We start from the raw sequence: 26899 nt of genomic DNA on the forward strand, positions 1-26899 counted from the left end.
TGCACAGGATGGATTTTCATCCAGTACTGAGGATGTAATGATGGCCACTTTTATATGTAAAAGAATAAAACCGATAACAATGGTAACAATAATAATCTTATGAATAGTACTGCAGTTAGTATTATTATTACCATTAGACTTAAATAAAATCTGTATTTCGTGGAACTGTTGAGGTGGTTGCCAGGTTATTATCATAGATTTGGATTCCCTCGTCCTTTAGACTAGAACCTTTACACAAGGAGATTTAATGAATAGCCTGAGGTCTGCAGATCACAAAAATATTACATTTTCTAATGGCTCATATTAAACAGCAACTTAATCTTATTGAAGAAGAAAGCGGGACAATAATAGCCACTTTTCCCACTATCATCTCAGCAGCAGCTCTAGGCAGCTGACTGGAAGTTGCAAGTTTGTGTAAACGCTTACAGATGTAAAGTGGCAAGAAAAAGGGTATGTTTAATTTGATTGGCTGTAAATCGTGCCATGATTTTTGAGCCAGTGCTTACCAGATCGCAATAAAACAGCTGGATAAAGCGCCCTGCAGGCAGTAATGAGTTTCAGCTGCTGCAGATTGAAGCCGCAGCATTTACAGTACAGTGCCAGTCTAACTGAAAGCTATGGGATTTACTGATATTATGCTTAATTTCTGCAGAGTGCCAGACACATCTCTTTGGATAACTGAGTTAATACAGTACCATATGTTGTAGCAGGTTTTATTTTATTTAGTGCTGTAGTATTATATTAAAATAAGGCTGTCAAAGGCCATGTATGCAGTTTTGAGTGGGGATCCTAATCATGGATTGAGGTAAAAGCAAAGTACTTATTCAAGCTTTTGCTGCCAGCCACTAACCTTTTAAAAAAGACTGAAGCCCTGTTTGGCATGGTTATCCCCGGAAAGCTGCTTTATTTGTTGTGGTTTTGTACTGCTGGCAACGTCGCCACAGTAGTTCAATCTGTGTTCGTCAAACGTGACCAATGTTACAGTACATGGCTGAAAGGGAAGCATGTCAAATGCTTGCCTGGTTTCTGTGGCTCAATAACTTTAACCTCTGGGTTAACCGTTTCCATAAAGCAAAATATTGTACGGATGAAAAGCAAGCCCTAGTGAGTTTTCCTAGCCAGGTTAATTTCACAGAAATGTTCAGTATACTGAACATTTGTCTTTATGTTCTTCTAAATGTAGGCTCCTACAGTAAGGCCGGCCGCAGTGTTGATGCCCAGGGCTGTATGCATTAAGACCACATATTAAACCACAGCTTTTTTCTGTTCAGAGTCTGTGAACTTGAATGGCCCTTTTAAAGGCACTGCCATGTCTAGAACATTCTCCATCTGTTCAGAGTACAGTACTGCAGGATTATTTCACACGTGGCCAGGAGATGGCACTCTTTTTTTGTCTTTCCTTTGATAGTTTAAGCATGTAAACCTAGTACATCTGCATTGAAACAGGACCAGTGGTAAATGAGTAGAAAGATATTCTATTTTGATGGCTGTGCTGCTTCCATCTGGGTGACTATCACTACAATATATGGGCAGAATTTCTCAGGAAGAAGATTTTTAGGTTTCAAGGGGAAGAGGAAGGAAATGATGTCTCTACAGGCTTCCCCTTTGGGGGATATAAACAAACAGTGTCCTGTCAATGAAGACTATAATGAAAATAATGTATTGGATTGACACCACTAGATTTGATTTTAGTGTGAAATTATAGTTGATTGTAGGGCACTGCATCTTTAGTAAACTGTAAATGTAATCAATACATCTTTGGCTAAAACTGCGTCAACTGGAAATAAAGTTTTCATTCAGTATGGTTGACTTTTTTTAAAAAACAAAAACACAACTATTTGAATCAATTTTGTCAAAACCAATTACAGTAAGAAGAACCTTTAATGTTTTTATTTGTTTTAATTCAGAGAATTGCATGTCCAAACAAATGTGTATTGGTAAGGTTGTTGGGAGCATTTTTAAATTGGCTACAGAAAGACAGCCATCTGCACTGGAGAGCCCAGTCTGGCTCATCACAAGGGTTTGTGGGATAATCTGGTTTTAAGGATTAGAAGAAGCAGGATCCTAGCTGGGATGCGATACTAAGAAAGCTGCTTCAGACCTGTTCAAAGGCTGAAGACGGGACGCAATTAACTTAAGGACCTATTTTATTTCAGAGGACATAGTAGACTGTTTTTCCTTCTTTATCTGTTTTCAAAGCTGTATAAACTATCAAAAGACATTTTATTTTATTTTATTTTATTTTATTTTATTTTATTCTACTTAAAAAAAAAAAAAAAAAAAAAATTAAAAAAAATTAAAATAAAAAGCTGCCATTTCCTGGATACTGTTCGGGTTTGCATACGATGCAAGGATCCAGCAATCCAATTTAATTTAGAATGCTGCTTGACTGGACACCCACTGGAAGAAAATCAATACAATTTTAAGAAGGTCTTCAGGCCTGCCCTTTCATTCAGTAACCCTTAGGGGATGGTCTCTGTGGTCACAGGGGTGAAAAGAAAGCCCCTCCTTTTGCTGTGATCTATCCACTGGGGAAAGGGTCCACCCCTGCCTCAGCCAGCCAGGGCCAAGCCAAAAAATGATTGCATACGTGCATTGCCTGTCTTCAGAGCCAGTGGTAAGTTGCTGGCATAGGGCCTACAATGAGGATGAGGAGGAACTGGTCCCCCTTTACACAAATAACATGGGGAACATTCAGACCAAACCACAGGGGTGCACCCGCAGGAAGCTGCTGCAGCATAGAACCCAGGACAAGAACTCCCTTTGGACATGTAAGTCAGAACCAGATATACCTTAGATATAATGCCTTAGGAGGCATTTGTTTACAGTATACACCTGGGTACATTTTGAATGCTGAATGCTAATAACTTTTGAAAGTACATTTTCTTTCTAATACACCTCTTTTTTATATCTATCAACATGATAGGAAACCTAAGTGATGACATTTCTTACAGTTTTTCACCTTAAAATGTATGGTTGGTCAACTCTGCTTTTTTATGTGTTTATATTGCTGCACTTGTTCATGACAACTTACAACAATGTAAAAATCCACCTGTAATATTTGGAGGCCTTGTGGCAGTTGTTTGTGGTAGTGCAGTTGCTGTATAATCTGGTATTTCTCATGGGAATTAATTAAATCAAATGTAAATAACTAGTCCTTGCTTTCCCTTAAAGCTACTGTGCAGTAGCTAACAGGCCTGCTTGTATTGTAACGAAAAATAATAGCCTACAGTACCTTTTGAAAAACAGCAAGTCTGGCCTACAAATTCCTGATCACTGTAAGCTACTTATAATGATACTTTTGTCGTCTGATCTACAGTAATTAATAAATAAATAAATAAGCCTTGTACAACATAATTATTCCTTATGTGATTTGTGGAATTTGATAGCACAGTGTTGTAGTCCAATGTAGGATGTGTACCATATGTGTGTGTATGTATGTCTGGCAGTAAGGCAACCATACTAAAAACAAACTAAAAAAAAAATCCCGTTTTGAATTCTCTTGTGCAGATATTCAGGAAAATAAACCAATACACACTACAAAGTGAAATGGGGGTACAGTAAATTGACAACCCTGTGTTAAAATGTGAATATAAATATTTTCTTTTTTACAGTAACTCAAATTGAATGATGGTTTTAAAGAGTAAGTAGCGGAGTTCCCCACGTGTTGCTACAACTGTTTAAATAACATACCTGTAATTTTTCTTTTCATTGTTAACATCTTGACAACTTTTTACACTTATAACTTAAAAGTCTGTTTCAAAGCTCTTTTCAAAATGTCTGCTGTAATGTAAGGAGTATTGCCCACAATGTCAAACAGGTAACACAGCAATAACGATCCATGATGTGGTACGGAACAGAAAAGCCAGAGCATTTGTTATGTGTTTAGGTTTTTTTTTTTTTTTTTTTTTTAAAAGAGCTTTGAAACAGACGTTAAAGTTACAAGTGTAAAAAGTCAGGATGTTAACAATGAAAAGAAAAATTACAGGTACGTTATTTAAACAGTTGTAGCAACACGTGGGGACATATAACGCTATATTTTTCAGAACCCTGCTATTTACTCTTTAATCCTGAACTATGAACAAAAATATATTTTTGAATGATAAGTGGTCTACTAACCCATCTTAACCCTCAGACTTACTTGCCCTATTTCACTCACTGTGTAAAACATTAGCAGGATTAACTTCAGACAGTAAGCTACTTTAAAGTTTTCATTACTAAAATAAACTTAAGCTCAGCTACAGTAAGCAAACTATTCAACAAAACTGTGCTCTCTTAACATGACTGTTTGACAAATGTTTGTTTACCTAAACTTTTTCTTTTAGTCGTACAAAAGATTTTTGTGATTGGGTTTTGGACGTTAGGTATAACTAAAAGTGATGAATGCAATTTATGTTTACAGAATGTTACTTCAAAAAGCACTGGAGCTGGCCTGAGTAATAAGTGGAATTATTAGTCAGGCAGTGTGCATGTGTGTTGAGGAGGGTGGTTGCTAAGCAAACGGCTCAGCTGGTTATTATTGTCTGCTTCAGCACCACTCCCTTTTGATCCCCCTTGACACAGACAGCCAGCTGTGTGCTGAGCAGCACTCAGGAAAGCGTGAGAAAACCGTGCACAAGGCAGAAAGGGCTCTCCATAGAAAATCCTGCTGCGCTGCTGGGACCCAGCTTTGTCTGAATAGAATAAACCAATTCATTCATCAGTGTTTTCTTTATTTCCTTCCTTATCTGCCTAATGCCCTTGTTGATCCTTTCCACTGTAGGGAGTATCATACCTCTTAATCTATAGTACTATATTCGCTTGCAGTGGGGGAATTAAATGTGCTTGCCCAGTATCTCATTTTCTTTATTGATTTTTTTTTTTTTTTTTGCATATAATTTCCCCAATGAAACAGTAACATGTATGTATTATCAGGGAGAAATGTTAAGTAGGAAAACAATATATAATTCCAGATTTTGTTTTTTAACTTCCAGGTACAGTAATGTATCAGATATACTGTACATCAGATGCAGGTTTACACCAGGTTTAAATTCCTCTGAAATTGTATTGTTGATTGTATAGTACAAGTATTGCTTGACTTGTTGATGAATATTTAATGTTGGCACCAATTGATAAGATCTGTTTATTAGGCTTGGAATTGAACCTGCCTGTTCTTGTTAGAACTCGGGGAATAATATCAGAATAATTAAGTACACAATGCAAATGCTTGCTGACTATACAGTATATTAATGTGCATTCTCAAATAGTCTGCTGCTTAGTGCAAGATCAAGATAACTGATGGATGAGAATCTAACAGACCATACTGATATTTCCTTTAGTCCTGCTACATGAATTGCATTTTTAACTGGGTGATATGTGAAGAAAAAGAAACGGCATGTTTACTTTGTGAAGGACTTGCCAAAAAGGATTATATTGTGCATGAAGCCAAAGAAAATACAGGCCCTTGTTAAAAAGGCAGCAATAAACCTAAACGCTGTACATCTCAGTAACTGTATAAGCACAGTACAGTGGAGCAGTTATTACCTTGTACCTTTTCACTGTTATGAAGGCTCTGTGACTCTAGTCCTCTGAAAAGTAGTAATTGAAAAGCAGAAGTACAACTACTGAAACAGTGAAAAGCTTGAAAGCTACTGCATTAGAGAGGTTATATTTTCAGGTTTCCACTGTGCAAACTGTATTGGTGCCTTGTAACTTGTTACGAAATTTAACCCAGCTCTTGCTTAATTGTGACAGTGAGCACAAAGGCATTGTCTCTTTTCTGAGGGGCTTTGAGCATTTAAATGATTTCTAAGCATGTGTCTTTCTTCTGTAGACTCTTTTTAGTTTGTAGATGGAAAAGACAATAGAAAGCTAAACACAAGGCAGAACCTGCTGAGTGAGCTCCAGTGTAACAGAAGCAAGGTTTACCGGGAAAGGCGTGATCTTTTTCTCCTGGTACTGCTTACTGTGCACTACTCGCATTGTGAGAAACGCATAATAGGCGAGTGAACAAGAAACATGCATGCATGCACATGGAGAATTTCTTCTTGGGTGATTAGGCCAGGGTCAATGCCCTTGCATGGCTGTGATGCATACTCTGTAATTGTAGAAGTCCACAAAGCAGGTAGATGCTTGATTTTGTATTTCGTGCACAAGATTGCTCCTATTCCACACTGCTGGGGTATTGGTTGATGCACATCCGGAACTTTAAACACTCAATCATAAGTCCTAGTGTAAAAAGATTTTTATAGAATGAGAGAAATGCTTCGAGAGGGTTTTATGACTGGCTTTAGTGTTATAATGTGTAACAGTTATGTGCCTATAAGGATAGTTTGTATTAATAAATTAAATCTATAGAATTAATAATGCATATTTGCCAATATAGTTCTGTATTGAATGCTCTTGAGTGAGAAAGTATCCAAAGGTTTGCTGAGCACTGTAAAACTGTAATTGTAGGGAGCACGTGTGTACAAATAGTGCATTCTACAAAACAAATACTAGGTTCAAACGTACTAGTAAGTTCATAGAAATATGTACTGTACCATAAGATGCAGTTACCATATCAAACTGTATCTTAATCAAGAAAAACATTCTTCAAATAAGTGATTTGAAGCTTTGAGAATAGGGCCCTTTGTGCTCAGTCTGATAAAGACGGATGGCTGATGGAGCATTTGCATGGAAAAGATCAGTTTCTGACATGAAGATAGCACCATTGTGATAGATGCTGTGTGAGCTTTGGTCAATAATACTTAGATGGGGAAGTTATTTAAGATGAATGTAATCAAGTCATGTGCACTTTCTTAACATGATTAGACTTCTTTAGTGTCTGAATCAAGGAAATAAGTTTGCCAGCAATACGCCAGCAGCACGCTGCATCCAATGCCTGTCTGTTGAACTCATGTATCCTTGGACAATTGGATTAGATAGACTAGACTACTGCAAGACATTTTCTGTGCTGTAAATGATATAGTTTTATGTTGAGAATGTGTTAACCCAGGTTAAACCAACACTTTTCTGTGGAATCCGTAGTTGTCTGGCCATATGTAGAAAACTGATTTGTTCTACCTGTGTAGTAATTTAAAGCATTCAAAACCACAATCCTCCTGGCTTGCAACCAGTGGTCAGCTTTGATCAGTAGGCCACATGGCTATGTGTGCTATCATGCGACACAGTAAATCAAGACAGTTACAGCACAGTTATGGAGTGGTCTGGCATATTATTCTACACCACAGTATGGGCAAATTAGTTCATGTTTAAAAATTGCTTGGTTTTTAGATGTGTAAATGTAAAGTAGTACTGTTTACAGTTAGGTCTATGTTTTGAAAGAAATAGTCCCAAGCTACCCTCCGTGTCATCACTGAGCTATTCACTTTGTCATGTTTTCTTTAAGACTGTGTTCTTTAGGAAGGTTAAATAATTCCTTTGTTAGGATGACCTCTGCTGGCAGAGGTGTTCTACAGTATAGTTATTATACACCAACGGCGGGCTCTGGAAGTTGGATATACTGTAGGAAATGTGCAATTAAATCTGTTTAACCTTTAACATACCTCCTTTATTTTGTATGGGACCCCTTTAGATTTAGAGTTTAAATGTTCTTTTTTTATTGTGATTGATTTAAGGGCTCAAGAGCTATTGGAAGGCATTTGCTCCAACCAAATTGTTCTTAAATTAAGTAAATCCTGGATAACCTATGTGACTAGCGGCTCAGTAATAATAAGTTTCCTCCCTTCCATTCTGGTTAGCTGGTAATTGAACTGCGGTTGCCAACGGAAGCTAATAATGGCAACATAATTTGAAGCCATTTCGTTGAGGCTTTAGGACCCAGGTGGGGTTCTCTGGGAGAGAGGGCCGCAGGTGCTGAGGAGGGGGCTGGTGTTATCTGCAGGCCAAGGCTTAGTGAGGTTTTCAGTAAAGGGCTGAGTGGAGTGACCTGAGCTTTGTCTTTCTTTCCAAGTCTCTGTCATACAGCACTTCTCTGCATATCACAGCACAGGGTGTACAACCACAAATTGCACTGTAGCAACCTTTTGAAGTATACTCAATCAAATGATTTGAGAGCCGAATGCATAATATAGGAATGAGCAGGACATTATTGATCTGCTTTTTAATAAAATAAAATAAAATAAAGTGCAAGTATCCTTTTAAAACCACAGAACAAGCAGGCACATGTTCATTTAATATAATTTTGCTCACCTCATGTTACTTCTAGCAGTATTAAATAATTAACAGGCCAGTATAGCAGCAGGAGAGCAGCGGGTGTCTGGCAGTAACTGTGGATTGATTCTCTTCTGCACGAGAAGAAATGACTGATCTCTGGGGAGGGAACAGAAGCCAGAACCTTCAATTGTCTTCCTTAGTGCTGTTCTCTGCTTGATCAAGAGATACTGGAATTGTTTAATCAAATGTTCATGCACTAAATATAAATGGACTAGTATTGATGACCTGGTCTACTAGTGCTATTACTGTATATTTAGTATAATTAGTTGATTTTTCTACTGTAGACATTCAGGTAGACATTATTCCCACGGTTCTGTGAGCATTGTTGATGTGTGTTAGTTTTTGAGATAATGACCTGTTCATAGTAGGAACTATTTTATGCTTTATCACCATGTAACATTTTTAGTGCAATTCCACATAAACAGCACAGTACAGTGCCTGAAAACAGACAGTCCATAAGGTATATAAAATAAACTTGGCTAATTCGACTTGATTTGTTTAATTACCTTCCAATAGGCTTTATGCACTCACCAGCTATCTTCTTTTACCAGGCACAAATACAGTAGATAACTCTTTAAAAGCTTGACAGCAAATTAGGTTATAAGCAGAGTTCTATTGAAAATATCATTTGTTTAATATTTTACATGCTCCAAGTTATTGCTGAACTACTGTTCCCCATCATTGTCAATATCAGATGCATCCGGAATCTCCAGATAACACGGTACTTTTGCTGAAAACCAGCGACAGTAGCTTTAGTTGTATCCTACAGGCAGTGGAAAGCGTACTTGCTAATAGTGTATCTGTTCTAAAACATAGTCCTGTATGTACGGTATGAAACATCATCCTTTCAGTCTGTAACACAAAATAATATCATGGATGTTCGATGTTTCTTTAATTTTAGATGCATTCATTTCTGAAACCCCTTGGGAAATGCAGGCATTTCTTCCAGCCATCCTGAATGTGAGGGATGCCCCAGATTTCAAAGCAGATTTGAATGAATTACAGATCCACTGATACTGTAACTAAGTTAAAATTAATTAAGGTAAAAGCAGCAGAAACATTTTAACCAAACCCGATTTTTAAAGCGGTGTCTTTTAAGATTTGATAACAGTGAGTGATGTACACAAATAATGTGATTAACTGTTGAAACTAAAAGGATCAGTGTTGTCTTTTATTATCTGTCCTTTCCATACTGTAGACTAATTAATTAATTAATTATATCTAATTCAAAACCATTGGAATTCATTAAAAAGTGTTATTTCAAGGCTTGTTCTGATAGGGTTAATTGAAGAATGATACAGATTCTCACTTAACAAAGGCTTATGCTTCTAGTCAAAAGATTGCTGTTTTAATGTATTTGCAAGTACAGTGTGAATCAGTTTTTGCGTGCTCCTGTAGGTGGTAGTACGGTCAGAAAAAGTAAGGTAAGAGAAGCGGTTAGGTTTCTTAACAACATTAATTGCATGTCCTTGTTTTACTGTCTGTGGAGCTGCACATAGCTGTAGGTTATAAAATCAGTAATAAGACACAGTAGAAACGAGTAACCAGTAATGTGCTAAGTTAACACTATTTATTTCTAAAAGGAAAACAAAACATGTTAAAAAGCTTAAAATAAATAACTCCACAAGGTTCATTTACGAGCTCCTACAGGCACCTTGGTTGTTTCTTTCTAATTATGCAACATTAGCGGTTTGTAAATGCTTTGTGAATATGGCACATAGCCTACATGTTTGGCATACCAGTTTAAAGTTCATATTGCACTAATCGGGAGAATTTCTATTACTGTTTTGTCCCATTTTAAAGCAGCTAAAATTAGTTATGGACTTGGACTTTAATGAGAGTAAGCGAGTTGTAATATTTACATAAAAATGTAACATAACGTAAACATAACATAGTATTTGTCAAAAGGACATGTAATTATGGTTTAAATGTTATCCAATTAACTTTTTTTTTAAATGCAAATGAGACATTTAAATGCTAAAAATAGTAAAGGCTTTGTGGTTTATACTGCTAATTCACTTCAGTATGTATTGTCCTTGGAGAGTACTGAATCACATTAACCATGTGTTGTTGCCATGCGGCGGGCATTTTGTCACTTAAATTGATGAGAGTCCAAACTGCATTACTACATTTTTCAGCACGGGCCAGTGAGGTTCTGAGAGGAAGATAAACGTTCTTAATTACGCTCAGATCAGAAAGGGTTGGTCCAGCATATGGCTAATAATTCAGTTTCGCATTCAAGTAAGGAAGAGCTCAAGTTCTGTTATATTAACGTTATGACAGCTACAGATGTATCTTGTGTGAAATGCTTAACCCCCTGATAAATTTAATAGGGACTCAGCTGCCAGAGGTTGAGTGTGTGACGTCTATGGTAGAATGGAGGGCTTTCAAACTTGCATGGTACAGTATGTGCAAATAGCAAGAGGGAATCTGTGCAACCTAATGTATTGAAGGAAGGTCTTCCTCTTCACACTCGGAGCCCTACTTAACTGGAATAACCGACAGTTCACAGTATTATCATTGTTGTTATTATTTATTTCTTAGCACACACCCTTATCCAGGGCGAATTATTACAAAGTATCACATTGCAAAATATCACATTGTAAAATATAACATTACAGAATATCACATTACAGAATAAGAGCAAAATAAAGAATACAGTAAATAATTACATTTAAGAGCGAGTTCGACCTAAGAGCAGTTAACATATAGTAATAGGAGGCTGTGTGGTCCGTTGCTTAAAGAAAAGGGCTTGTAACCAGGAGGTCCCCGGTTAAAATTGCAGCTCACTCCCTGACTCACTGTGAGCTTAAGCAAGTTACTTAACCTCCTTGTGTTCCGTCTTTTGGGCGAGATGTTGTTGTAAGTGACTTTGCAGCTGATGCATAGTTCACACACCCTAGTCTCTGTAAGTCGCCTTGGATAAAGGCGTCTGCTAAATAAAGAAATAATAAAAAAATGTGCTAATAGGAGTAAAGTTCAGTAAGAGCATGTAGTAAGTGCAATAATACCCCTGTAATTGCTGTCTTTGGCTATCCAATATATTTTGAAAAAAGTCTGTACATGATTGACCGTGAAATGCAATTATATAGCCTGAACTTGATAGAGGTCTGTAGCTCTTGTTTGTTATTGTTTTGCAATACAGGAGTGGAGACTACAGCTATGGCCAAAAGTTTTGGAATCACCTAGAATTTTAGGCTTGAGACATCATTTAAAAGATAAATAAATAAAACAATAAACTATATGAACATAATTCAGATTTTTTATTTAACATCATGTAATCAAAGAAACTACAAAATGATATCACAAAAGTAGACGCCAAAATAGTTTACAGTATTTCATCTTCGGTTTCAAAAAGTCAGATTTTTCCATTTTTGTCAGCTTTTCAGTAAGTATATGGAAAACTACAAAGCGGTATGTAATTCAGTGTTAATGTAACATTATTCAGCAGGTTTAATTTTACTTTATGAAGCAAAATTAGTAAATTCTATTGGGTGATGCAAAACTTTTGGTCATAACTTTTTTGTTTTTTTTTTGTTTTTTTTAACTCCTTTGACCTCACACTACAGTATGCATTCAACCTTTAGAAAAGGAACTGTACAGTATAATCGATGTCCAAACCAAATAGTTGTGATCATTATTCACAACTGGACATATACAAGTTAAACTTAGTACAGCAGTAGTAGCAAACACATTTTTTCAAAGAGGAGGTAAGCTACTGTAAAGGATTTAGTCCTTACAACAGTAAGTACAAGAATAGATAAGATATATATAGATGGCCCCTGTGTCTGTTTGATCTGGGTTATATTCTGGTGTGCTGGTGGTTTGCTTGTGTGAACCCAGTAGGGAACCTGCGGTCAGGTTTTAAATCAGGTCGGGTCACTGCAGAGTACTCTGGATTACAACCCAGTGCTTCAATGATATATTCCGAAGGGTCTATCTGATGTCATTGATCCCATCTTCTGGAGGACAGGGAAAGTTATTCACTATTGACTTCTTTATTGATTTTTATAATGCAGTTGCTGGTTCTGTTGCACTGAAAACTGCTCACTATCAGCTTACCAGTTGCTTTGATAAGGGGTATATAAAATACATCCCATCCCCTTTCTTCTCACCCCTAATCCTCTGCATAGATAATGAACATGCTGGATCAACACTGTATAAAATGTGGGTCAGATCTTTGGACAATCTGTTGAGGTCACAACAGATATTATTGTACATGCTGCATTTGTTAAGGTTTTATCAAGTTGGTCAATACTGTTTATATTCTATAGTAGATATTAGGACTGTAACAAAAGGTACATTTTGACCTTTGAAGGTTAGGAACAGATTACCGAAGGAAGGTTTAAACCTTCGATGGTACTAATTTGCATAGTTAACTGGTGATGTCACCATAGCTATGAGTTTATATCTGATTGAAAATCCTATTATTTTACAGGTAATCCATATAATTGGAATAAAACATTCACTGTAATGTATTTGACTACACAACAATGTACAGGCATGTTTGTTTTTTACTATTTATTTTCGTGGTCTATTGTGGAGCTACCGTTAGTGAACAACAGTTTGAGCACCCTTCTATATATGACCTTTTTCAACTTCATATGGTGTTCCTTATTTGTTTGAACTGTTGACTTTTTATTCAGTAAATCAGGAAAAGTCATTGTCGAGTTGTGCTACAGGATTTAACGTAGGCTTCAGTTTTTTTCCGGTTTTATTCTGAAAGAATACTGAAGCACTACAACCGCTACAGGTACCCCACCCCACACCCGTCAGTGCTTTGATGTAATACACCCTGCTCCACTACATGGCTGTGGCGCCATATAGAGTTGCTTCGTATAATGATTTGGTAGTGGATTTTAATACAACAGCTTTTGTTTAAGTAATATGCATTATACAAATCAAAAGATCTAATTTTGCATGCGAGTGGCATTTACTGTGTGGTTTATATTATTCATACATTATCAAACGGTTTCTGTTAACAACAAAAAAAAAAAAGCATACAGTACGTGAATGCTGCCTGACGAACCTTCAAAGGTTTAGAACTACCTAAGAATTCCTGGCTAGGGAACAAACCTTCAAACCTTTGAACACAGCCCTACTAGATATCACAATATGTCTGTGGTGTATGCAATAGCCTTACCATGAAAATGACAATACAGTTTAAATTGTGCAATTGTGTTTTGATTTCACTGTATTACTAAGTCTTCTGGTCACATGGCCCCCATACAGTAGCACGCTGCATACAGTACATAGAAAAATCAGAGGTTGTAACAAAGCTGTGGACCCTGCACAATAAATCCAGTTAAAACTTCTCTAAAATTATATCATATTTGAATGAGATATCCCAGAATATTTACATCAATAATTTACCATGCTACCCTAACTAATGTATAACATTGCTTATTCATGAGTGACAATGTGATATAGCAAGAAACCTGCAGTTACACTATACTGAACAGAGGCACACTGTACTGTGCAGTTATACCTTTTTATATGTCTTTGCATCTCAACTACACCTAACACATTTAAGCAGCTGTGTACTGCACTGCACTGTAACCCATATAGAAATGCAAATTTGTGAGTTAAAGAATCAATACTTTAAAATAATGCACTACAGTAATTATAATGCCAGTGTTGTATAATTAATGAGGCTGTCTGTCGCCTGCTCTCTGGAGATAACAACCAAATGCGTTTCATCTAAAAGCATCTGATGGCACAGGCTTGACTGTTTCACTGTAGAAAGTGGGGGTCAGGTAAGCCCTGGCTGATTTGAAGGTGCTTTATACAATAGGTCTTATTGCAAATCAAGCCTGCAATCCTTAACACATTTTTTCTTTTCTTTTGCTTGATAAATGTTGATAAAAGTTGTGAGGGAATCAGTACTTGTTTTATAAAGTAGAAAAACATGTCTAACCTTGGAAAAGGTTTTGGAATTGAAATATCGAGCATCTGGTGGAAGCTTGTCTAATTATCACTGAATGCCTTAGAGAAATATGTAGCCGCCCCCTATAGCAAATGTGGAAGGCATGTTCTGCACTGCATTGATTCTAATGGGATTTTTTCCTGCTGCATGTGACTGATCACATCATCTCATCTTGAGAGGCAAGAAGATGCACCTATATAACACCATGAGTTAGGCGACGCAAGGCTTTGGTACTGTTTTACTTTCCAGCCCAGAACAGCTCAAAAGACATCACATATCTAGTATATGGTGCTGTACTGTAGTTGAGTAGACCGCTAATAATTCTGACAATTCCAGTAACTTCTGATCAGCAAGAATTAGGAATACCCAGCACATGTTTACAGTAATTAGTTTTATTCAAGAGTATGACAACAATCTTTCAACAGACTTCAGAGCCTTTACAGTTTATTGTGTTTTGGCTGTTTATTTTTCTTTTCTTGAAACATCTTTACCAATTCTACAGCCAGTATAACAGTCTTTTGAACCAGTATGGCCACTGGAAAACCAGCACTACCTGCTCTAGAACCAGCTCTTACCTGAATAACCAGTCCTGGCCATGCTGGAAATGGCTTAAATAATGTAAGGCCGGAATACTTGATAAAGACTTTACCCCAGATAACTTAATTGTGATGTTGTGAAGTTGAGGGTGTGGCTCTTACCCAGTTTTTATAGCTTGCTGGCCCTGATAATGTAAGTGATTAAACTCTACTTTAAGGACATGATGTAGAAATGAGTGTCTCAGATGGGATTTGGAATCAGAAGCTCAAACTATTATATGGAACCCATTCCTCTTCAGTACTGTAACCACATTTACAGTAAAGTACAGTAAGGTAAAAAGTCAATTTTCTGTTTTCATTTATTTTATTTTTTGTGCTTCATAAATAATAGTATTTTGTACACTTATGAACTGTAATGACAAATTCCACTTGTCCATTTAGTGTTTAGTGAGTTTTAGTGGAAATGTGGTTAAATTACATTCAGGGTAATGTTTGAAAATGATGTACAAACACATGGATTCTGGTGATGAATTTGATCTGATTGTTCAGTGAGTTAGGAATAGTGTACTGCTTACTAATCTGAACGGATGGAATTAAAATCGTAGTTACTAAAGTTGGAGACAGTTATTGGCTTGATTGATTGTTATAAAGCAGGAGTATGTACTGTCTACTGTAGTGGGCTAGTGGAATAAAGGAACAGTAGTTGTTTAACCCTTATTCCTGAAGGATCAAGGCCAGTCCATTAGTCATTGGTACCATGGTGTCTTACAAAGACAGAAAAGCATGCTTTATTGCTCTCTTAAACCCTGAGTTCAGTGCTCTTCATCTTCACTGGCACTTGGGATTTTTCTCTTTTTTATAGGTCAATCTTAACTGCACCCTCCAGGTGGGACTCAATATCAATACCCCAATTTATGATTATTAATAATAATAATAATAATAATGATAATAATAATAATAATAATAATAATAATAATAATAATAATAATAATAATAATAATAATAATAATATTTATTTCTTAGCAGTTGCCCTTACCCATGACGACTTAGAGTTGTATACAAAAAAATGCATATCAAGAATTACAGTACAATTAAGAGCAAGATACAAAATACAATGACTTCAGTCCTAAAACACAGAACGATTTGATATCGGGGCAGTTCAAGAGCAGATAACAGTGTTGATAGTTACATCAGGCTTAGATACGAGTGCAAGTGAAATACAAAATAATACAGATAGGGTTAAGTGCAGGATTAAATACAGTAAAATAGGGAGCAGATAAGTGCACTTTATAGTACATTAAAAGCAGAGTGCTATATTGTCCAGAAGGGAAGAGTTGAGTTTTACAGGAGTTTTATCAATTACTGTACTTACTGTCTTATTAGGCCACTTTCAGAACTGTTTAGGCCAGACGTCCTTTTCTTTGATTTAGGTCATTTGTGAAAGAATGAAAGCTGTTGCAAACTTCGCACTGGAGATTAGCAAACTGAACAGTGCTTTTGTTTAATTAGACTCTTATCCTTGTTCTAAATGAATCAGTCGAGGCTGGCTTGTTGTTCTGCACCAGAGGACGACACTAGACTGCTGTACAGTACTGAACCTGCCATGTTAAACATTAAGTGTGTTGCTTTGTGAAAAAAAACTTGCCTCATCCCTGTCTTTTGTTGTTTTTCTTTAAACTACACAGTATATGTTGTAGTCCAGTTTGTTCCCCGCTGCTCTGTAATTACACCTAGGCATTCCTCTATTAATCTCCTGTAAATCTCTTGGCACTGAGAAAGCCTTGATAACAACAGACCTCCTACATCAACTTGCATACAGAAGAGAGGTTCCCAGTGTGCAACAATGGGTATTTACATTTAAAGTAGTCCTTGTTTAGTCACAATGATCCACGTTTTAGAAAATTACCCTAATGAGCACTGGAGGACCACTTACCAGTAAAGTGTCCTGTACTGCATCAGAACAAATCAGTTTTTCTGTTGTCGAAACACTGCTGTAAAAAAAAAAAAAAGCCATTTAAAAAAAAAAAAAAATTCATGGATTACAAAAAAAATAACTTGTGTGGACAATCCATCCAACTGTAGAACAATCAGTAGTGCTAAATTTAGAAAAAAATAAAAGAAAGTAAATAAATTCAAGTCTTTTTCTCAGATGTCAGAAGCCAAATATAAAAGCTGTGTGTCATTCATTAACCTATCGTGAAGACCGTATACCGTGATCAGTGAAGGGAGGAGAAAATCTGTATTGTGAGTTTGGGGGAGTGTGAGAGGAGATGAGAGGACAGCCAAATATTGCAGGTTTCAGGTTGTGGACAGATCTGATGGGAAGGTCTTTTGTCAGTCAGTAAACATCAGGAGATGGTCAGCGGTCATGTTAGCTTTCAAACCCAATCCCTATTAGAAACTGTTGAATCCAAACGAGGCTGGGGGGCAGGCAGATTTGAACAATGGATCCTCCACCGACAGAATCACAAGATGGAATTGAAGGCTGTTGAAAGTTGTGTTTAAGGCTTGCTGCTTGGCTGCATCTAGTTGTCAGTTAGGGATTAAAAGGTTTCACCTCAGTGCTTGGGCTAAACAGGAACATACTGTAATAAAACCAACCCAAACAGGTGGTGGAGCCAGTAGTAGGTGTTATAAATTGTTCCCTTAAGGAGTGAAATCCTTTTTTTTTTTTTTTTTTTTTTTAATTTGGATTCAGGATGTTGCATACCAATGCAGCAGTGTTACTTTGAACTACTTGGTGCTTATGCCCTGAAATTGACCATATACTGTAGTAAAGCATACTATTATTATTATTATTATTATTATTATTATTATTATTATTATTATTATTATTATTATTATTATTATTATTATGGGACTGAATTAGCACTGGCATTTTATTCTGATTTGCTTTGCAGCCCGATGCATTTAACTGCATGCTAATGCTGTTTTAATTCTAATGTATTTCTATATATCTAGTCACTGGTGTATGGAAATTAGATGGGTGTTACTCCACAGGAATGGCATCTTCCCTTGGGGAGTTATCCAGCCTTGGCCATTCCAGTAGACTGATCTGCATCTGTTGACTTGATGGTGTAGCCCATGGAACATTTTGACTGCAGTTTGAAGGTTTAAAGGTTTCAAATTATATCAGAATGTCTACTGCGTATAAAGAAGTAAGTCTAAAATTAATATGAACTTGCGATGGGCTCCCTGCAGATCAAAATGTGTTTTAATTGTATGCCATCCATACTGCAATTTTTGTAAGAGTCACTCTGACAACCCCCATGCCGACACTCTGGTCTATGAGAATGAGACCTGCAGTAAATGGGAGGTTAGATTGGGTTTATGGATGTTAGGATCCCGTGGTGTCTAAACTAGCTCAATAGAACAGCAGGGGGGCCTCAGTGACCTCAGTGCCTCCCACTGCCCTCTGTAAACATCACATGAATAACAAAACAACGTTTCATTCCAGCATTGCAGAAGATAGCAGGTGACTGTGTGTTTAAAATGGAAAGCACTTTCACATGCAGTGACTGAAACATGTGTAGCAATCTTCTTTAAAAGTGGGTCCATCTCTTCTGTGGGTTAATTATAGGCTTGTTACTGTTCGGTTTTTATTTATTTTTGCCAAATGGACGATTAATATCGATGTTTATTTTTGAAAGAATTTACTGTTTTTTAATTCAAGCAGAAGCATGGGTGAAATCGACCTTTATGCTTAAAAAAAAAAAAAAAAGAAAACAGACTTTTTATCCCATTGAGAAACATCTCATATTCGACATGCAACAAAACCATGGTTACCAACATTCTAATTTGAATTAACGTTTGGTAACAGCAAAGCTATACCTTGTAAAGCTAAGGTTCCTACACAAATTAAAAAAAAAAACATGTCTCAAATAAACCGTAGAAAACGCAGCATATAAAAGTGTATTACACAAATTTAAACGAATAAGAGCATTCTAGCACTGCTTCAGCCAACGAGATCTGTCACAACAGGATGAAATGACTGACGGTGAAACTACACTAGCCTATTAAGGAACCACTGAGTTGACTGACAGCGAGCCATTCAGAGCGGAACAGAGACGGGACAGACAGCAAGTATAAAAACTACACAGACTAGAGATGATTTCTTAAATTATTATTTTTGATAAGAAAATAAAATAGGGAGTGGTTTTACCGATGTTAATCCTATATAAATTTATTTCAGTCAAACTCCTATTTTTGGGGAATTCGACGTTTAACGCGTTTTACCGGTTACAATCGAGAAGTAGCAAGCCTAGTTAATTAGTCCTGTTTATGAGCACAAAGACATTTTCAGAAATGCTAGACCACCAGTAAGCGACCATGGACTGAATTTTCCACTTCTCTTGTTAAGTTAAATATACCAGTAGAGGGGACATGCCATATGAAAAGAAATGTTATTTAAAAAGTAGACAGAAAGGGTGATTCCACCATCATTACTTTTACCTTACTGAATTAAACAGTCAAGCCTCATCATTCCAGCACAGTGGAACACAGGGCCCCAGGTTTCTCTTACAAGTGCAGCACTATGGGTTGTAGAATGATTTCAGCTTTATTTTATTTGTTTATTTTAAAGTAAAACTTTCACTCTTTTTAAGTATAGCTTATTTCTATTAGACGTTGCCTTTTTATTTTTTTTTACTTCAGCTATACAGTAAGAGTTCAAAGTAATAAACTAGATTATTATAACAACATCCCACAATGTACCTTTAGAAATAATTTCAAATGATGTATTTGCCCACTGGGTTGTTTCAGATATAATTCAGTTAAAAAGAAAAAAAAAACCTTTAGATGTACAGCCTAGCCTCATTAACATTCATTTTACAAATTAACCTACTGCATCACCAATTCTAAAGAACCCCCTTTACAGCCACAATACAGTCTCATTATTCAGCTGGCATTCAGAGCCGGAAGTATTTACAAAGTAAATCAAGAATTACCGGTACAGAAATTGAGTTTTAGTACAAATATGGTGCAGATGTGTGCAACCTTTGATCAATTTCCAAAGCAGTTCATTATCAAAGCCAAGAAATAATAATAATAATAATAATAATAATAATAATAATAATAATAATAATAAAAATGAAGGTATTATTTGATCAATGTTGCTAATGTTAACAGGGCAGATTTTACTGATTTTTGCTATTGTCCCACCCAACTCGTTTTAAATGAATAGCATTTGTTCATGAACTGTACTTAAGAATACAAACTGTTTAGTGCAGCAACAGTATAAATGTAGTGTATACTTTTTAAACCAGTCTCCAAGGTGTAGATTATTGTTGCTGTTTTTGTAGAGCTAATCTTTTAGGGTTTTGTTCTGCTTTTGTCTCTGGGACTAAAGGCTCCCAGGCAGCCACAGAATGGCTTTGTATGCAGGCATTTTTGTTCTCAGTGCCGGCATCTCATCACCCTTGATTTGTGCCAGAGTGACCGGCACAAGTAACACAATGAAGCAGGTCAGTCGAAAAGCTAAGAAGTGCAAGCTGGGGGATGGGGACAGGATCTTGAGAGGACAATAAATTTATTTCAACTCCAATCCATCAACTAAAGACAAATGTAAGTGGCTTATTATAAATATCTTCGTTTTAAGTACAGTTACTTTAAAAAAAAAAAAAAAAAAAACTTTTAAAATCGTATTCATATCACTCCAGTAACACTACCGGAACAATTTACTTTTAGTAAAAATCGTCCCATTTATTAAATCTGTGTGACCAATACAGCTATTGTGTTTAATCAATTGTATACCCGGATTGGGTGGGGAACTTTTAACATTGAAAAAAGCAATCGGGAAAGACCTCCAGTTTTACACATCTTAAGACCTGCTTTCTTTATAAAGGGTCTTGTTCTCCCAGGAGGGATGAAATATATCCCACTGATGCTATTATTTCCCCAACAGTGAAAATTCACAGAGCTTTCTGGGTTCAGCTGTACTGAGGTTAAGTGAAAGGACCTTGGTAAACATTAATATTGCAGATGTTTTGAGGAATTATTTAAGCACATTCATCCTGGCAAAGCAAGTGTACAACACCACTGTATTCCTTTCGGTTTACAGATTAAAGATATTAAAATGTGTACTGTGTAGTTTTATGCTTCTCAATCTCTTAAGTACTGTGTTGGAAAATACCAGACTGAGTAATATCAAGCTGTTAAAAAAAAAAAACGGGGCTCCTTTTTAAATGTATACTGTAACTCAATTAAAACCTGTTAACATTAAAAAAGAGCAAAAACAACATCTAAAATTGCATTGTGTAATGAGCACCTAATAATTAAAAGGATTTTTTTTTTTAATTATCCTGAAGACAAAAACAGTGCAATAGCTTTCTTAAAATGAAGAAAGTACACAAATGTTGCTTTAGTCCTTTACTCCCAGAGAAACCTGACCCCTCAAAAGGGCTTTCATTTCAAAAGGCAGATAACCCAAAGCTCTTTTTTATTTGATTATGTGCAGTTTCTTTTATCGTTCTTTTATTTTGTTTCTCTTTTAACTATGGAAATGGAGGTGAATGTGCCTCTTCAAGGAGAGAACAATGATATTTTAATCCAGAGCTACACTGGCAATCCCTCTTTCAACATGCCTGTAAGCATAGACATGCCAGGGCAAAGCAAATCCAACTAGTTGGTTGTCGGTGCATTTTAGATCCATTGTGCTAGCAAATGAGACAGCAGGTTTGGAGCAATTAAAGCCCCTGCTTCAGAAGTCTGCAGAGCTGAAATTAGTTAGACAGGGGGAGGTGTAAGCTGTTGATCTCCCACCGAATTTCATGGATCATTTGCAACTCCATTGAGTGTCTATTGTAAATTCTCTTCTTCCCATAACATAACACTGAACCCCACTACGGTGGGGGTGTGGGCATAGTGATTGTGAAGGCTGGACAATGGATAGATTGTGGACAATCCATTCTGAATTGGTAAGGTCTGCGAGGGACTCAGCAGTGTGTGCACTTGGAGATTTGGAATAATACTGTAGAGGCTATGCACTTTTGATGGCTCCTGTTTTCTGCAGCAGGAGGAAAATAAGCTAAAAAGCAAATACAGTAGCTCTGAAACTGTACAAATGCAGCCTGGGTCAGTTTTAGCTTCAGACGCCAGCTTGTCTTCACTAAAGCCTTTTCTTCCAGTTCATTGTGTTGTCAGGCTTTGCTAGGCAGTGCTGGGATCATGTTGCAGAGCCACGACTCTCCTCCTGTGGATTGCTAGCGGAGTGCAAAGTGCCCTGTGAAGCACTGTCACCAGAACAGCAGGCAGATTCTGTAGCAGTGCAGACAACAGGACGAAGTCCGAGGATCAATGCTGTAGTAAACTTTTAGAAACCGTACCTTTGGAGAGATAAAAATACATAATGGTGTTTATTAGCACAAAGCTGAAATCTGTGATTAAATACTTCAAGAGAAAAGGTAAGTGTTCTTGCTTCCCCTCACAGCGGATGATCTGAGGTGCTGTTATTCATATTGCTCAAGGTCAGAACGTATGGATTTTTTTAAAACTATTTACTTGCGGAACTTCATGTCTTCCATAATAAAATCCTCTACTTGTATATTGAATAATTAACTAATTCTTAGGGTGGTGGTGTTATTTATTTATTTATTTATTTATTTATTTATTTATTTAATTTATTTATTTTTGATGGTCACATTTTTAAATTGTGTATGTATGATATAAGGATAAGACTGTGCCTGAATTCCAGATACTTCATCTTAAGGACAATTTTTTTATTTAAGTAAGGTTACTATCTGAACAAACCTGTCCTGTGGTGCAGTACAGTAGAGATCATTTTGCTACACTACACTTGCAATGCTAAAATGAAGCAAATAACACTTTTGCTATCTTGATGAGGCTGATCCTGTACTGTATGAAATTACCAAACTTCACACTGATAAAACGCGCTAGCCAAAATGCTTGGCACGATTACAAACTCCTAAAGTACCTTGTACTGTAACAGCTCTGTTTACCGTTGGATAAAATACAATTGATCAAAAACTCTAAGGTTTAAAAGTTGTAAGGCTTGTACTCTTGGGAATGTTTTGTGTACTCTGGGAATGAGAATGAAGACAAGGGGTTTTGTGTTGAGACGATTAATAGAAAGGGCATGGTCTTTTGAAAAACAGGGTGTGTTCCCCTCTCTCACTGCCCAGAGACAATGACTTTAGTGGAAATGAAAGAGCTACCGTGGTGCACACCTGTTTCTTGCATCTTGTCATTTGTGAAACTAGTCATGCATGATTGCTTTTACTTATGTTTTCAAATGAATGAATATGAATACATTGGCTGTTACAGTTTTACTTCAAAGTTTTATAAAACACACTAAAAGTCACTCTTTGTTATAGCCCATTCTGTTGTGCACACAGTGTAGTTCAGAGCTGTAACTTGTGGCTGCGGGTATTCAATCTTATGAGTGGAGCGGTGCATTTAATAGAAAGAGCCGTGCAGTCTGTGGTGCTGGTGTGTGCCAATTATGCAGTGAGGAAATGTGTTGTATTTAATATGATCTTTAATTCTACTACATATGACATTGTTTTTCGTTTGCAAGGGCACTGCTTTTAAATTGCTTTTAGTTCAGTTTTCAGATCATCCCCTAATTTTATATATTTTATTTCATTTTTGCTTTTATCAGTAGTTTGCTGCACGTTATACTGTATTGATTATGTATCATAAAATGTTGAGAAAGCATTTTTGTGATCACTGGTTTGCAATGAATTTTTTCTTTTTACTTGAGCATGCCTGGCCTTCAAAGAATACATGTGGCTTTCCTTGAAATGATTGGGTCTCTTTCTCAGGCTCTATAGTAAAACCCAATAGAGTGTCGCTATAAACAGTCCTGCACACAAAATCACTTTTCATTTGAGAGTGTTGGGGGGGGAAAGGTTTCACTGAACAAGGAGCTGGGAATGGAATTGCATTCTTAATAAGGGCTTTTCAGAACAGATTACTGGAGTCCATGAGAGAGGATTCTTACACACAGGTTTCATCATATGGTTACATAATAAATGCTGGGCGTCAGTTATAAAAGACCCTCCAACCCCTATTGAAACTACTGGAGCGGGATTAATTAAGATTAATTGGGTTATCATTTTCGTCTCTACGTCAATGAGTATCTAATTTTGACATTTTTTTTAAGGATTCTAACAGAAATTGTAGTGTGCAGTTTGTGTGTGTGTGTGTGTATTAATTGAAGTTCATTACAAGGTAATGGAAATGTATTTAGGTGTGATATACTGTAGCAGGTTCTGGGGATAGTGTAACAGGTACTTTTAATAGCCACAAAATAGGACCTATCGAGTGTGTGTGTGTGTGTGTGTGTGTGTATTGATTTAATTGAAGTTCATTACAAGGTAATGGAAATGTATTTAGGTGTGACATACTGTCGCAGGTTTTAGGGATAGTGTAATAGGGTTTTTTAATAGCCACAAACTAGGACCTATCCACAAAGTAATGTTTCACTGAAAATTGGCACCTCCAGTACGTCTTTGTGTTCTGGCCCACCACAACACATTACAGTGTTCCTTGGCGGTTTTCTATAAAATTACTGACCTGGCCAAACCTTGCTTAGCTTCTAGTGGGATCAGAAGCCAATAATTCAGATGGAGCTTTGGTGTTTTTTGTTGAAAACCTGAGGAACAGAGGCTTAAAATATAGAAATTGTTTGCATTAATCCCACTTAGGTATGCCAAGGCAATGTTCTGCAAGCAGCATCTTAAAATAAAATAAGCACAGTCAAGAAAACCTAATTAGTTGGCTTGGTGTAACAGCAGAGCATGGGTAGTGCTAATCATGGGTAAATTATACCCTCTAATGTACGGTCTACTGTCATTGTTATGTACTACAGTACATACAGTACAGTGTAGTTAAAGGTTCTAAAATGAGGGATCTGTGTCTCATAGGCTTTAATAAGAAGTCAAATCCTGTGGAATTTTAAAGTTGACTAATGCAGTTTCTAGCTAGTACTTCTAGTCACTGAACTGTTCAAAATGAGATTTGTAGGTCTGTAATTAAGATACATATATATATATATATATATGTAATTCAGACATGAACAACACATTCTTCCTACTTGTACTATCTTGTAGATCATGTGCTTTGTCCTTTTAAAAGAAATAGCCATGGCAGTTTGTTTCCTCTCACAACAAAAACAACAAGTACAACAACACAACAAGCCCTGACCTGTTTTGTTTTCATCTTGCAGCGGTCTCTAACTTGGATGACGAGAGTAAGTGGACGGTCCATTACACAGCCCCCTGGCACCAGCAGGAGAACATCTTCCTGCCCACGAACAGACCAGCCTGTGTGGAGGACCTGCACCGACAGGCCAAGGTCAACCTGAAGAGCGTGCTGCGAGGTGAGGACCTGGGGTGGTTACTACTTGGGATAATGCAAGGTGTTCTTTCCAAGGCAAGGCAATTATTCACCCACAAGAGCCTCGTCTAATTGTACTCTTGCTTAAGTCTCTAGGTCCTCCTCTTTAGGATGTATGATGTGCATTCACAAGTACAAATGTACGTACACTACATGTTTGTGTATGCACACAGATACACACACACACACACACACATTGCATTTCTATCCCTCTCTGAAAACTAATAATCCAGCAGATTGACTGAGAACATGGTAATATACTGTAACAGAATAACTGGGGACAAATTGTAACGTTGCCTCCTACAACAAAATTAGAATTGCCCATTTCAAGGTTACATAACCTGAGAAGGTCACGAGAAGAATGGACTCCTAGCTCTGTTTGTCTGGTAACCATAGAGATTCTCATCAGTAAACTGATCTGCCATCATAGCCTTGAAGCAAGCAGATCATCACCGATATTGAAGTGTTGCGGTGTGGGTTTATTTATTTATTTATTTATTGCATTTATGTAGCACTTTTTATACAAAAGTATCACAAAGCACAGCACAGTACATAGCAGAAAAAAGAGAACAAACCACAATACATTTGTATAGCTTGCCACAGTCAGACCATTTAAGTACCAGTATACACATAATAATACAAAAGCAGCAATTTTAAAGTTACATTAAAACCCACTAAGATAAGAAAGCCATTTTATAAAAGTGCGTTTTTAGTCTTGACTTGAAAACTGTAACGGTCCCAGCTTCCCTGACAAACAAATGCCGAGCATTCCATAATTTAGGAGCTCTACAAGAAAAATCCCTGTCTTCCGTGTTGCTTTTGTTGACCCTAGGAATAACCAGCAGCCCTGCATCCTGTGATCTCAGAGTGCGGTTTGGAAGATACGGGGTCAGTAACTCCAGCTAATAACTAGGTGCTAATCCATTCAGGGCCTTGTAAGTTAACAGCAAACTCTTAAAATCAATTCTATACTGCACAGGGAGCCAGTGTAAAGAATTCTAGTGGCGGTATTCTGAACAAGCTGCAAGCGGGATACCACACGTTTTGGGACACCAGAAAAAAAGTGCATTACAATAATCAATTCTAGGTGAAACAAAGGCATGCATTAGTCTCTCAACATCAGATACGGAAATAATTGGTCTAAGTTACTTTAGTAACTGCCCTAATATGAGGCTCGAGTGATAGATCAAAGATGACCCCCAAACTTCTAGTTTAAGTATTCTGAACCCTCTCTCCATGTATCTCCCAGCCTGTGTCCCCTGGTTTTGCTGAGCTGTCACTTTAGTCTGCACCACAATCCGCATAATCAGACATGAGCTGGTCTTCTAAATTTGGTTCAGCTTAATGCCTGCTAGAATATTAATGCAAGTTAGCCTGTCAGTTCACAAGGAGATTAGCAGGTGGTCCAGATGCTCACCTCCCTTTTTAGCTGCCACCTCTACAGTAGATTTCACAATACCTGGAGCAGCAGGTGTCCTCCATGTTTACTGAAGTGTGCTCTTTGTCTTTCTAGCTTTTGTACCAGTGACACTGCAGCGGGTACAATATGGAGGATGAATTAATTTATTAGCATTAATAAATGCACCGAATACATTATAGGCAGACAACCATTACACTACTATGAAGTGTTTTATCTTTGTGTGTAAAGGCTGCTACAGTATTTCAATTATTATTATTATTATTATTATTATTATTATTATTATTATTATTATTAGTAGTAGTAGTATTATTTATTTATTTATTTATTTATTTATTTATTTATTTATTTGGCAGACGCCTTTATCCAATGCAACTTGTGAGGTGTTACAGGGCATTAAAGGGTAAAAATGCAAGCTTAATATTTAAATACAGTGCAGTTTACAGTAAGAGCAAATAATACTACTAC

General features: G+C 36.8%; 1 protein-coding gene across 11 annotated transcripts in view; it reads left to right on the plus strand.

Annotated features, from left to right (window-relative positions):
- Positions 1-26899, plus strand: part of LOC117411250 (NHS-like protein 1) — a 130205-nt gene that overhangs the window by 77747 nt on the left and 25559 nt on the right. For 8 of the 11 annotated variants that reach the window (XM_059025250.1, XM_059025241.1, XM_059025243.1 and 5 more), the window contains exon 2: positions 24845-24997. In XM_059025250.1, the coding sequence (XP_058881233.1) occupies positions 24845-24997 (153 nt within the window). Of the gene's footprint in view, positions 1-2269; positions 2772-21400; positions 22059-24844; positions 24998-26899 lie in introns of those variants that run through there. The other 3 variants (XM_059025246.1, XM_059025247.1, XM_059025249.1) reach the window with 3 other exon arrangements.

The sequence above is a fragment of the Acipenser ruthenus genome, chromosome 6 (assembly GCF_902713425.1).
Source record: "Acipenser ruthenus chromosome 6, fAciRut3.2 maternal haplotype, whole genome shotgun sequence".
In the NCBI taxonomy this organism is placed as follows: domain Eukaryota; kingdom Metazoa; phylum Chordata; class Actinopteri; order Acipenseriformes; family Acipenseridae; genus Acipenser; species Acipenser ruthenus.